The sequence below is a fragment of the Thunnus maccoyii genome, chromosome 22, assembly GCF_910596095.1.
Source record: "Thunnus maccoyii chromosome 22, fThuMac1.1, whole genome shotgun sequence".
Taxonomy (NCBI): Eukaryota; Metazoa; Chordata; class Actinopteri; order Scombriformes; family Scombridae; genus Thunnus; species Thunnus maccoyii.
The window spans coordinates 10,622,710-10,636,087 of record NC_056554.1 but is presented as its reverse complement, the minus strand read 5'-3'; the positions used below and the strand labels follow the sequence as shown (position 1 = coordinate 10,636,087).

Below are 13,378 nucleotides of genomic sequence, written 5' to 3'. Positions count from 1 at the left end.
ATGGACAGAAATTGCCCCATTTAAACCCATTAAAACCGTAATTTTTGATCCCATGGCCATTACAGCATAAAATCATGCATTTTATTATATCAGGCTTTCAATTTGGAGCCCTGGCCTCAAAATTGTAGTTTTTACTATTTTCCACCAGATTGGGGGCTGGTCAGGGCACCAGGTGTAGCTCATTTATGCTCTATCACAAGAGGCTAATTTTGTTCGCTAAATTCAGGGCTAATCCCCTTCACTTTAAGTAGCAGGTGGCAAGCAAGACACAGGAACTTGGCTTGGATCTTGAGGAGTTGTAGCATTTACTCACCGGCAAATAGCCTATACTGTGCACACACTGCACTGCTACATTCACAGCTATACTGCAAACATTAAGGCACAGACCAGCCCAGTGACAGTAACTGTTTAACTTTTAACCAGCACCAGGATGAGGTGCTGCTGATAACGGGAATACACACACCAAAAGCCACCTCACGTAACTGAACACCTGCCTCTAGCATCCAAGCGACATTATCTGTGACAGTAGATGCGTCACGTTCATGTTTACAGGCAGGTGATACACAGACTCTGCATGCACAGCAATCAGTTCGCTATGTGCTCTGGTGAAGGGGTGCACTTGATCAGTTTATCAAACAGCCAAAACTGACAGCACTCATTTTCAGACAACTAGTGGGACATGTTTTGGTTGTTTGATAAATTAATTAAGTGCCCCCTTCACGAGAGTACATCATAAGTTGTAGCATGATGAGTTAATTTGCCTTATTTAACATTGCATGTCTTGCAGTGTGATTTTTGCACTTGCCCACATTGCAATGTCTATGGTGATATATCGTGCAGCCCTAGCGTGTATGGAGAAATTAGTGTGTGTGAGTGTGTACATATGTGCATGTGTATATGTGCAGTCAGAGAGATAGAAATTATATTGTACTATAGGTCACAATCAGCCCCTTCCCTGCCTCTTTCTCTCGCACACACAAACTCTCACCCACCCATCCACTCACACACACATGCATGTGCAGGTCTTCAAACTCAATAGAATATAATAGACCTCCTAGGTGCAGTGCACTTCTGTATGAGTTAGCTTGTTTTTCATTCGCTCTGATTCATGTGTCTTTGATGTACAGAGATAAAAATGTGAGCTTGACTTTGATATACCTAAGTTCAAAGCCCCTCGATAATTTCTCCTTATCATATGCACACGCACACACACCTACACAGAGGCCCATCCACACCCATACATGCACTCCTTCAAGACAATAAAAACATTGGGCATCTTGCAGCACCACGAAGATGCAACAAACAAAGTCTGGCTTTGTTTGGTTTAGTAGATTTGAGACCATCAGTCAGTTTATGCAGCTGCTGTCGCAGTCAAAACTATAACTATATGCAGCTTGGGAGGCTTTTGATACCTGGCAAGGTGAAGAGACGTTTCACAGCGTAAGCTTTGGAGAGAAATATTTCAATTTTTGTGTTTTTTCTTTTATAAACATTTGTGGTATCATCACAAAAAACTGGAATTTAATTTGTCATGATGATCAGGACTGAAGTTGGTTTAAAGATTTAACTCAGTGAAAGTGGAAAATAATATTAATATATAATATTTTTATGTTCTTTTTTGTTTTTTTATGCAGACACTTTTGTCCTTTAACTACATCAGTGCATCAGTGTACTTTTTTAAAGTGAGGCACAAGGGCTGGAGGTAGGAAGGAGGGGGCGTGCAAATGCAAAGTGTAGTGAGTATTGTTTGGTGTCCTCTGTAGGAATGGTACTTATCTGAGTGTAATCATATCTACACTGCAGCGTGCCAGAAAGATATCCCAGACTGGTGTCGCCGTGTGCATGTGCACACAAGGGATAGACTCACGTACACACACACTCAGCTTTGTTTTTCCTAGACATAACAGATATATTAGTCACAATATAACAGTCTGGCAGCAACTCCCCCAGAAGCATACTTCAGATGGCATATAAAGACAATCTATTGCCCTGATATCTTTTGCCATGTGCCACAGTGTGGGGAATTAAAGCAATAAATTTACCTGTTAAATTATTAAAGTGATAAACACTGGGAAATCAGAGATTAACGACAACAGTATTCTCAGCTGCTGAACATGCGGTATGCAAAGTCTGTAATCTCACAAATTAGTTCATATGCAACTTCTTTTTTTTACAAATGTAAAGCAGACGAGTAAAAAAAGAGATATTGGAGAATTCTCAACGGCCTAAAACATAAAATAAAACAGTTTGAATTATAAGTTGCTTGCATCTTTAGCGTATGTTTAGCATTTTTATTAATATGTATGTAATAATTATCATCACAGCATTGCCCAAGGCTCCTGGTATTCCTGTGGTGACAGAGCGTACAGCCACCAGCATAACATTGACGTGGGACTCTGGCAATCCTGAACCAGTGTCCTACTACATCATCCAACACAAGTCCAAATACTCAGAGGACTCATACAAGGAGATTGATGGCGTAGCCACCACTCGGTACAGTGTGGGAGGCCTCAGCCCATACTCGGACTATGAGTTTCGGGTGGTGGCGGTGAACAACATTGGGAGAGGGCCACCCAGTGAGAGCATCGAGGCCAAAACAGCTGAGCAGGCACCCAGCACGGCACCAAGGCAGGTCAGAGGTCACATGCTGAGCACCACCACAGCTGTCATCCACTGGGATGAACCAGAAGAGGCTAATGGACAGATCATGGGCTATAGAGTCTACTACACCATGGACTCCACCCAGCATGTCAACCTCTGGGAGAAGCAGATTGTTCGGGGGGCTAACTTTGTCACCATCCAGGGTCTCATCCCTAATAAAACCTACTACATCAAGGTTTTGGCGTATACCTCAGTAGGTGATGGACCTCTTTCTCCAGACCTTCAGATCATCGCTAAGACAGGAGGTGAGCTAAATTATTTATAAAGTTGATCGAAATACTAAGTGAACAAATTCAAAGTTCAACAAATGTTCATACTCCACAGTTAAACTTGGAGTGTCACAAACATTTTTACTGCTACATTTTTTCAGTCACTGATCCTCATTAGTGGGTTCCAGTTGTTAACCAGAGCTATAAACACAAACATCTTCAGGCTGTCAACAAACACTTAATCTGGCTTGGGAAAAGAGTTTGGAATTGGGAAAGTTAACTCTTAGAACAAGAAATACAAATGCCCTGTTGTGTAAGTCTTATGAAAACATAATATTTGTCTTCCTCTATGAATTAACCATGTAATATGTGCCTGCACTTCTATTCTCTTTTCATTCTATCTTGGCTAAAAGTGACTACATCTCCTGAAATACAATGTGGCTCTTGTAGCAGTAACTCTTACCACAAAGTGGCATCTGTGGAAGTATGACTGTAATGATAATGAATGGTGCAAGACGTAGAGAGTAATGAATTAATCTCTTCATTCCAATTCCAGTTCCCTCCCAACCAACAGACTTCAAAGGAGAAGCCAAATCAGAAACAAGTATATTACTTTCATGGGTCGCGCCAGCACAGACTGGACAGGAAAATCAAATTACAGGATATGAACTTATGTACAAGAAGAGGGATGACAAAGAGGAGGTAATTATTTCAGCCATTTTAGTAACCCCTGAAATGAAATGTCTGTAATAACACATGAACTACCCTGAATCACACAGTAAAGTATTTCAAATGATGTAGTGTTATAAAAGTCTATGTTGGTTTGTTTTCTTGTTTACCTACATATTAATACCAATATTATAAATAAATAAAAGGTCATACATAATATACAATAATACCAGACATGTACTGTGGAAGTAAGTTTACTCTCAATTATTGTATTTAGATGATACTGGACATGTAAAATTAAATGTGTATATTTTCTTTTATAATATATATAATGATATATAATATATGATTACATAATGTCATTTACAAATCCAGTGTTTTGTAAATATATATGAACATTACTTGGTATTATTAGTAGTTTATTATAGTAAGTACTGTAAAGAACAGTACTGTGTAATTGATTCGTTGTTGTACCATAACATTTAATACAATAGCAATATAGGTGTTTCAGTAATCAGGAGTAGTCTAAACAGTATGATGTATCTGAAATGTAAAAGGTTACAACTTTTATTATTTTTTGCTCAGATAATTGCAAAAGGACTGGAAAGCCTTAATAGAATGGGGTATACTATGTAATTTGTCAATCACTTTGAAGTTTCCTAAATTGAGTGTCAAACTCATTCTTTTGATAAAATAAACTTAAATAAATCTTATTTCAGTTCTGTCAACTGAAAAAGATATTTTATACCCTCATATTCTTTTTTTATCTGAAAGGGCAGTGTTTTTATATTCATCTTTTTTACATTTTTTACTCATTGTTTTTATGGAGAAACTGACAATGTGAAACTTTCTTCACAGAAACGTATCAGCTTTGAGCCGACAACAACATACCTGCTGAAGGACTTGAAGCCCTTCACTACTTATACTTTCCGGCTGGCTGCCCACAGTAAACATGGAGTTGGAGCATACACCAATGAGATCTCTGCAGAAACTCCACAGACACGTAGGTCTTCTTCCTTATCTGAAAGAGTTTAAATCATTTGGAAAGGAACACATTTTCAAATGCATTTCAGATTTTATAGGTGCTGCAAAACCCAAAAAGTGACAAAAATGTCAGGAAGGTCCTGAGCACAGATAAAGGGAATAAGACTTTTCTTTAAATAATTGATGCATTTGAAAATAGCGAAGATGTAAACATATGAAATAGTAAATAAGTGTTATGAAGTCCACCTAACCATGCAGTATTCACTCTGAAAAGGTTGCATGGACAGCGCACCCAGGCTTTCCTGTGAATTCAGGAGACAAGGTTACAGAAACTATCCCTCTCCACCTTTGTTGTACAAAAACATTCTTGACTTAAACGAATGATTGAACCTTGAATTATTTATATGGCTGCCCACATCTGCCTCACCCAAATGTTTGTCTTTTTAAAGTCAAAAGGTATAGTTTGCTTATAAGAAGCCTTGTCTCTTGACGATGCATGTCAGCCAAAAATAAGAGAATAGAGAATCTTTTAGACTGAGCTTTCTATGTAGCTACTATGCCAGGAACCACTTCTCTGGACATCAAAAGGGATTTTCCCATTCTCTTTCCCATTCAAGAACTCGCACTGACATTAATCCGCAATTCAAATCAGAATCAAGAAGAAGGTTGTGGAGTGACGACATCATAGAAAGCTCAAAGCAATTATTGTCTCTGTAGTTAGGAGCATTTCCACCCAGAAGACCTCATATTTATGAAATGGGTCAAAATTGCAAAATTGGACTCCATTGTTCATAACAAAATTAAACTAAATCCAGTCCACTTGATCTTATTTTGATCACCAGTCAGAAAATTCCCCCCAAAACATAAGTCAAGTAAAACTTTGCACATCTAACATAAATCTGAGGTCTCTGAAAGACAAGGGCAGAGATCAGGTAGGTATAAAAGCTCCAAAGTTCAAACTCTGCCCAGACGTATGTTCTGAGGTAAATCATGAAGTTAATTTAAGAAGTGCATGCCAATGTTATCAGAATCTAATAAATCAGTCATGTCTCCTTGGGAAGTTCTCTGTTGTACAATCAGGCTTTTACCACAAACCAACAGGCTTCGGAAAGGTTGGTGACAAATACAACATTTTCTACTTTAAACTAGTTAAAGCATCAACCTTTATGTTTTTGGATTGATGGTAACTGCTTGCCAAATTTATCTTATTACTTCATTTAATTTGGAATGGTTTCATTTAGAAATTAATTCTGAAGTTCTTTCAAAAATGTTTAGATTTTAATTTTTGACAAAGTTAAGGAATTACAGGCTCTAGAGAAATACCATATTAGGATATATGATTTTTGTTTCCCTTTTGTTTTTATTGTTTCAATGATAAGGTATGTTACATATGGCAAAGCTGTCCTTTTTCCAATCAACACCTTCCATTCATCATCAGTGTGTACACTCTTGTGTTGGTCTTTGCCTTTTGTTTTGTCTTTATTTGTGGTGTTTCATTGATTTAAAATACCATGTATATACCCACATAAGTCCTTGTGCTTTGTCCTCATTTTATGTTATTTTATTTTTCTTTTCTTTTTTCCTTTGTTTGGTCACTTCTACCATCATCACCCCAATCAAAACAAAAACTGAAACTACTTAAAAACAAAAAAATCCAACTCAATGAACGGCCTGACCAAACAAAAAACCTGCACCTGCTCCAAATCCAACCCACCAACCAGAACCCTCGGGCCCACCGCAGGAAGTCAAGTGCTATAGCCCCAGCTCCACCAACATCCTGGTAAGTTGGCGGCCACCAACAATGGAATTACAAAATGGGATCATAACGCAATACACCATCCAGTACGCTGCAACTGAAGGGGAGGATACTACGACACATCAAATCTCCAGCATCCCTCCGGAAAGTTCCCAGTACCTTTTGGAAAACTTGGAAAAATGGACAGAGTACCGTGTGACAGTCACTGCTCATACAGATGTTGGAGCAGGACCAGAAAGCGTGCAACAGCTCATCCGCACAGAGGAGGATGGTATGTGTTCGCTAAAACAAAGCCCAGCCGCAAATCCAGTCTACCCCTCTTAACCTACCCTGTCAAATACTAACAACCTCGTCTTAATCTACAAGTCCCTCTTCTTTTCTACCCCTCTGCCTGCTTCTAATAAGACTGTCGCCATTTGACACTTTTAGCCCAGTTTTGGACTGTACGTTTTTGCAACTGCGACTTGCTTTGTGAAAGCACCTTTTTGGCTTTTTTCCTCACGCTGCTCAATTTCAACACATGGTATGGCGTTTTCAGCTGCAGGCCTCCAACTTCCAGTCCCAACTGTCATTTTTGAAATATTCTCTGCAGTGTTTTTGAATGGCAGCATTTTTTAAAATAACTCACTTTTTTTTTTTAGGAACTTGGCAAAAGTTCTGGACAGTGGGAATAACAAAGGTGGAAGAATTTTTTGAAGGCCATTTTTTAAAAATATTTTTTCTCCCCCTCATGTAGTAGAATCATTTTTTATTCATTTTTTCCTTGCTCCATAGCCAAAATTCTTGTAGTGCTTCAAGCATTTGAAACACTTGAAGCCCCCCTTTTGGCTCCACTTTTCTATTTTGGCAAAACACATTTTTATTCCATGTTTTTAAAATCCACTCTACCCATTTTTAATGTTTCAAGATTAGGTCAGTTGTCAGACCTGTTTTTGCTGTTGTTTTTTCCCCTTACCATTGTTGAAATATTGATGTCATGCAGTGATTGTTGCAGTTTGCTGCACTTTTGTGATTTTTTTCTCACTGCAGCATTTTGCGCTACGGCTTTGGACAGGATTTGAAAACAGGGTGAAGGGGGTTCTCTATAATTTTGACCTTTTTTCTTCTATCCCATGGTGTTCCTCCAGTTCCTAGCGGGCCACCTCGTAAAGTTGAGGTGGAGGCTGTCAACTCCTCATCAATTAAAGTGATCTGGCGTTCACCGATGCCTACCAAGCAGCACGGTCAGATCCGAGGGTACCAGGTGCACTATGTCAGGATGGTTAATGGGGAGCCCACAGGACAGCCAGTCATCAAGGACATCCTGATTGATGATGCCCAGGTACAACACCCTCCTCAGCCAGCCGCCTCATCTCTCAGACACATAGTATCACTTTCTCTCTTACCATTACATGCGCTACAGCAAAGTCTTTTATTTGGAGTGGAAGAAAAGCTATTTTATATCCTGTCATAACAATTATTCAACACAGTAAAATAGTGACTATTGAAATGTTTTGTCACTAATCACAATTCAGCTGTCTGCACAAGCTTGGTGCATATTTATCTGCATACATCTCTATGTATTTAATTGTTACTTTTACTACATTTATTTAGTGGTTGCAGACAAACTGTGTAACCATTTTCTGTCTTTACTTGGCCTTATTTTTTGTCTCTTTTCTCTCCATATTCTTATATCATAATCAGTGGGAATATGATGATTCAACTGAACATGTGAGTAGTTAAACTTGACAAAATTCCAATCTTGTTTTCCCCTGCTGTCATCCTCTGCATGAATGGCATGTGTCTTTTGTGTATTGGGAGTTCATGAAAAGGTTTTTATGACCAACAATAGCTTGGGCCCTCTTTCACCCTCTCGAGAAATTTATCTGAGAAACTGCAAATGGAACTGCTAACAAGGAAATTCAAATTGAACTGAACTGACCAAATGGCAAATGCTGACTTTAAATGTTTAAATTCTGTTGGTATCGACTGAAAAAGCCATTTTGTTTCACAACAAACGCATAGTCTTTGCCAAATTATTTATTAACCAAAGCTTATCAACACTATCCTTGTCCACCGAAGCATGCACCAATTTTAAGTATATACTGAGAGAATGTGTCTGTTTTGTCCTTTGTGATGATAATGCTGACAGCACATCCCACTTTTATCTCTCTACTTGCTCATATTTGCAAATCAGCAAATGAGTGTCCTGCAACTAAAGTCCTGCATCTTTACAGGAAATGATCATCACAGAGCTGCAGGCTGAGACCACATATTCAGTTACCGTGGCAGCCTATACGACAAAGGGTGACGGTGCACGCAGCAAACCCAAACTGATCACCACCACTGGCGCAGGTAACATGACTATTACTGCTGACAAATCTCTCTGCTAATATAGTAGATGATATAAAATTGCATTTCTGCTCTGTAAAGCTATGAAACTGCATGCAATGAGGATTAAAAAAAGCACAAGGCAAACATATTTGTCACCAAGCATGTAAAGTGTGAATGCAGTCTCATTTAGTGCAATAACTCTTACCCACTATAATGACATGACAATGCTTAAGGCACTTTCAAAATTACGGAAAATGTAAGGAGACAAAGAAAGAGAAAACAACAAAAAGATAGCCCAGTTCAGCTCTTGTGACAGTGTTATGTCACAGTAGAAATACTTAGTAATATTGTATTACATTTAGGATCAGATGCAACCATGGTTCTCCATATTTATGACAAGTTTTTCCTCTCTCCAATGGTACTGTCTTAGTTCCTGATAAACCACGGCTTATGGTCAGTACAACAAACATGGGCACAGCTCTCCTCCAGTGGCATCCTCCAGCACTAACCCACGGGCCCCTGCAAGGCTATCGCCTCCGTTTTGGCCGAAAAGACGTAGATCCCCTGACTGTCATTGAGTTCCCCGAGAGAGAGAACCACTACACTACCAAAGAGATCCATAAGGGAGCCTCATACACCTTCCGCCTTTCAGCGCGCAACAAGGTGGGCTTCGGTGAAGAGACAGTCAAAGAAGTCACCACAAATGAGGATGTCCCAAGCGGCTACCCTCAGAGCATTACAGCAGAAGGTGCCACCACTTCCACCATTCAGGTTAGCTGGCAACCAGTCTTGCTGGCAGAGCGAAATGGCCAAATAGTGAAATATGCTCTGCAGTATAAGGACATCAACAGCCCACGCAGTCCCTCGGAACTCTTCATCACAGCCCCGGAATCAACAGTCATCTTGGATGGCCTTAAGGCAGATACCACTTATGATATTAAAATGTGTGCCTTCACCAGCAAGGGCCCTGGCCCCTATAGCCCAAGTGTCCAATTCAGGACACAGCCTTTGGATCAAGGTAGGACCAGTCCCTGAACCTTCTTAGCCCTTCCACTTTTAAAAAAAAAAATCAACCTTTCCCTGTGCAGCCCTTTCCATCAACCATAGCTTCCTTTGAAAGCCTCAGATGGCAGAAGTTGACAAAGTACGGAATCAACCAGAAGACTCTTGTACTAAAATAGTGTCCAACCTTTAGTCCTCCTAATCTTACAATGATTTGATTTAAGAAACTCACATGGAGTAAGTATGTATGTCTTTTTGTGTCTTGTCAGTCAAGAAAAGATCAGTCAATCATTTCAAAAGTTGGTGTTGGTAAGAAGGTAAGAGGACAGTGTTTAGTTCAGTGTAGTACTGATATCAGCCTGGTTTTGAAGGAGGCATTCTCAGGTAAGCACTGGTTTGGGACCATTGGTGATAAAGGTGGTGTTTTGTGTCTAAATCACCTGCTCCCCCTTTCTTTTAGCAGTGTTTGCAAAAAATTTTCACGTGAGAGCTGCCATGAAGACATCAGTGTTGCTGACTTGGGAAATCCCCGATACCTACAATCCAGCTCAACCTTTTACTGTGAGCACCATCTAGATAAGCATAACATTTTCACAATTCTGTGACATAAGTAATTATTCACTTAACATCTACCAACACATGCATAAACTTTAATGTCTACATGAAATATCAACTCATTTGCATACAGATCCTCTACGATAATGGGCAGAGTGTGGAGGTGGATGGGAAGCTAACACAGAAGCTAATTACGGGCCTTCAACCTGAGACACAGTACTCCTTCCTCCTGACCAACCGTGGCAACAGTGCTGGAGGTCTGCAGCACCGTGTGTCCACCATGACAGCTCCAGACATCCTTCGCACCAAACCGTACCTGATTGGCAAGACCAACTCTGACGGTATGGTGACTGTGGAGCTACCATCAGTGCAGACATCTGAGAGAGTAAGGTGAGTAGAGATGATCCAACTTAAGCTGATTTCTATTTGCTTTTAATTGCAATCTTGTATCACAGAGTTGACTGCCGAGCATAATATGATTTGAGTTTATTAAAATGGCTCTTTAGTGGATATATTACTTGTAATGACATCACTTGAGCAGTCAAACTTTCTCTAGCAATTGGTCATATTCAAATTAGTGATTATTGTAGTCTTATTTCTTACTGATGTATTGTGAATGGAAATAAACAAGATAATTTGCTAGCTGACCTTGTCGGGAGTAATTCTTCTAAAACACCATCATTTACAATATATTCATCCCTACATTTCAGTGTAATATCCACTTCTACTTAGTCATTACACACTGAAGCAGCTTGACTCATTTAAGCACACTCCTCTAAGCCATATAGTGGTCGACCAATATGGGTTTTTCAATGGCTGATGCCAATATTTAGAAAGCAGGGCGGCCAATGACCAATATAAAATGCTGATATCATGTTGTTGGGTTTTTTTGGATTTTTTTTTTAATCTGATAAAATACAACAATTTAATAATAATAACAAATGAGACACAAAATTGCTGAACTTAAATGAACATTTATTTAACACTGATGTTATTGTCTGCATTGTCTCTGTTTGCTTAAGTAGTGCACTCTGTCTGCAGTGTAATTATTTTAAACGAGGAAAGTATGTCTTTTCATTTTCTCTCAGGTAATGTTATATCGAGTATTGGCACGTTTCCCACTGTGTTCCATCGTAGAATGGCGAAATTGACACATTGTTCCATAGCAGCCACACTGACAAGGCTGCCTGCAGATATTTTTGGCTAGACCGCAACAGCCCCATAAACGCGAATGTCCCTGATTGATGGTGTGTTCAGACCAAATCTAAAGCGAATTTTCACCTTGTGTTATTCACGTGAGTTTGACCATTGGACCATTTGTGTTTATTCGCCCCAAAAAGCCAAAATACATTAATGTACATTAGCTATTAGCTAGCTAGCAATGGCAGGCACAAACCGTATTGAGTTTGTCCATTTGTTTGTGTTCAGTTCATCCTCTGACTGAACTCAGAATTCACCAGGAATTCTGTTATTTCCATGTACTAGGTTTTGACCTAGTATTATTTGTTTATCGGCCTCATGAGCGCAGACATTGGCCGATGCCGATTATCTCAAAATGCCAGATATCAGCCAACCTATTAATGGGTCGACCACTACTTAGAATGAAGCCCAGGGTTGTCAGAAGGCCAAGGAGCACATCTGATTGTAGACTAAAGCTTCAAAGCCATCTTGGGTTTTTTGATCTTACTGGATGCACTTGGCCCACTGTGTCCCATGCCAGAGCTTAAGCTAATTAGTTTCCCATTAGCCTGCCACACTGCCTTCCTGGCTAATGCTAGCTACTGCAGAGCCCAACCAGGAAGCCCAGAAAACTCTGGCAGAGGCCATTATCTCTCTTGCCACCCTGATGAAGGGATGAAATCCCTTTAATTCTATATCTTTCCTGCATTCACAGAGGTCCCCTAATTAGCCCATGGGGGGTCTCAGTGAGGCGTAGCAGTGTGGCCTGACTCCTCTGGACAAGCCTAAATTGAATACAAAACATAGACAAAAATGGGCCTAATCAAGTGATAAAGAATTGCATAACTTGCTAATGGCATCATTATGCATTAGTTTCTGGTATAAAAAAAAGATCTCTCTCTAATACACACAGACATAGTGCGTACTAGGCAATGCTGTATTTGCTCTTGCTCTCATATAGGGATTTGTTTGCCCAGGAAACAGTGACCACTGACTTGCAAATAGAACTTGTGTGTTTTGAAAACTGAGTGTGATTTCTGACTATCTACTGAATGTTAATGTGCTGTACTTTACATTTTATTTTCCAGGGGATATTTCATTGTGGTAGTACCTCTAAAGAAGCAGCGCACTGGCAAGTTTTTCAAACCCTGGGACAATCCGGATGAGATGAATTTGGAGGAGGTAGGTTCAAAGGATGAGCTCATTATAATGACTCAGGTTACCAAGAAACAGTAAAAATATGCCATGTAAAATGAAAAATGTTTCTATTATCCAGTTGTTGTATTCAGTGCCTCAGCAAGACCTACATAATTGTGTGCACATACAACACATTTCTTTTCTCAAACTGCAAAAAATAAGCTGAAGCAGTTAAGAGGGCAGGAGGAACAGGAGATGAGTCTCGCTGATTGACGCAAATAGCTGCAGAGAGCACTGTTCATATGTAAATGAGAACATGAAGTAGCCATCAAGTGCACTGCAAACTCAACCCCCATCCCCACCTCCTCCTCCTCCTCTTTGTCTGCGGTAATTACCTGAAGAGTTGCATCAGGCCTTCATGTCTCTTCTCATTCCAGGCAAAGCTAGGCTACTGCGTATGCACAAAACACTTGACAACTTTTATATTTAGCCAGATAATTCATGAGCTTCTGTACACTGCATGCATGATTAAATGTGTAAGTGAATCAAAGCTCTTATACTGTAAGGTATGCTTACATTTCAGGTACAGTATTCCATTAGATGTACTGATCGCTAATGTTTTTTCTTTGTATACACATGCATGCATGCATACATCTAGAAATGTATAGAAATACAAACTTCTGAAGGTTATTTCCCTTCAGATTACTACAATTTGAAATTCTTGCAAGGATGTGTAAATCAGATCTTGCAAATAATGGCTCATTTTGAAATTGTGAGATTTAAAATATGTATTTGTACTGTGGAAACATCACAATATATTGTGTGTCTAGAAAAATAAAAGAAAACACACCCTGATTCATCTCGCATTGGCTTTACAGCTCATGCCTACAGGCCCATGTCTGTAGCCTTGACC

General features: G+C 39.6%; 1 protein-coding gene and 1 long non-coding RNA gene across 17 annotated transcripts in view; one reads left to right on the top strand and one right to left on the bottom strand.

The window, feature by feature from the left end:
* The window catches only part of LOC121889010 (receptor-type tyrosine-protein phosphatase delta), a 369,584-nt gene that overhangs the window by 325,548 nt on the left and 30,658 nt on the right, over positions 1 to 13,378 (top strand). For 10 of the 16 annotated variants that reach the window (XM_042400705.1, XM_042400691.1, XM_042400697.1 and 7 more), the window contains 11 exons: positions 2,325 to 2,906; positions 3,427 to 3,572; positions 4,398 to 4,542; positions 6,245 to 6,550; positions 7,407 to 7,600; positions 7,963 to 7,989; positions 8,496 to 8,613; positions 9,023 to 9,610; positions 10,055 to 10,155; positions 10,283 to 10,539; positions 12,417 to 12,510. In XM_042400705.1, coding sequence (XP_042256639.1) covers positions 2,325 to 2,906; positions 3,427 to 3,572; positions 4,398 to 4,542; positions 6,245 to 6,550; positions 7,407 to 7,600; positions 7,963 to 7,989; positions 8,496 to 8,613; positions 9,023 to 9,610; positions 10,055 to 10,155; positions 10,283 to 10,539; positions 12,417 to 12,510 — 2,558 coding nt within the window. The remainder of the gene's footprint in view (positions 1 to 2,324; positions 2,907 to 3,426; positions 3,573 to 4,397; positions 4,543 to 6,244; positions 6,551 to 7,406; positions 7,601 to 7,962; positions 7,990 to 8,495; positions 8,614 to 9,022; positions 9,611 to 10,054; positions 10,156 to 10,282; positions 10,540 to 12,416; positions 12,511 to 13,378) is intronic. The other 6 variants (XM_042400694.1, XM_042400706.1, XM_042400701.1 and 3 more) reach the window with 2 other exon arrangements.
* Positions 1 to 13,378, bottom strand: part of LOC121889020 — a 61,204-nt gene that overhangs the window by 39,473 nt on the left and 8,353 nt on the right. The window lies entirely within an intron of this gene.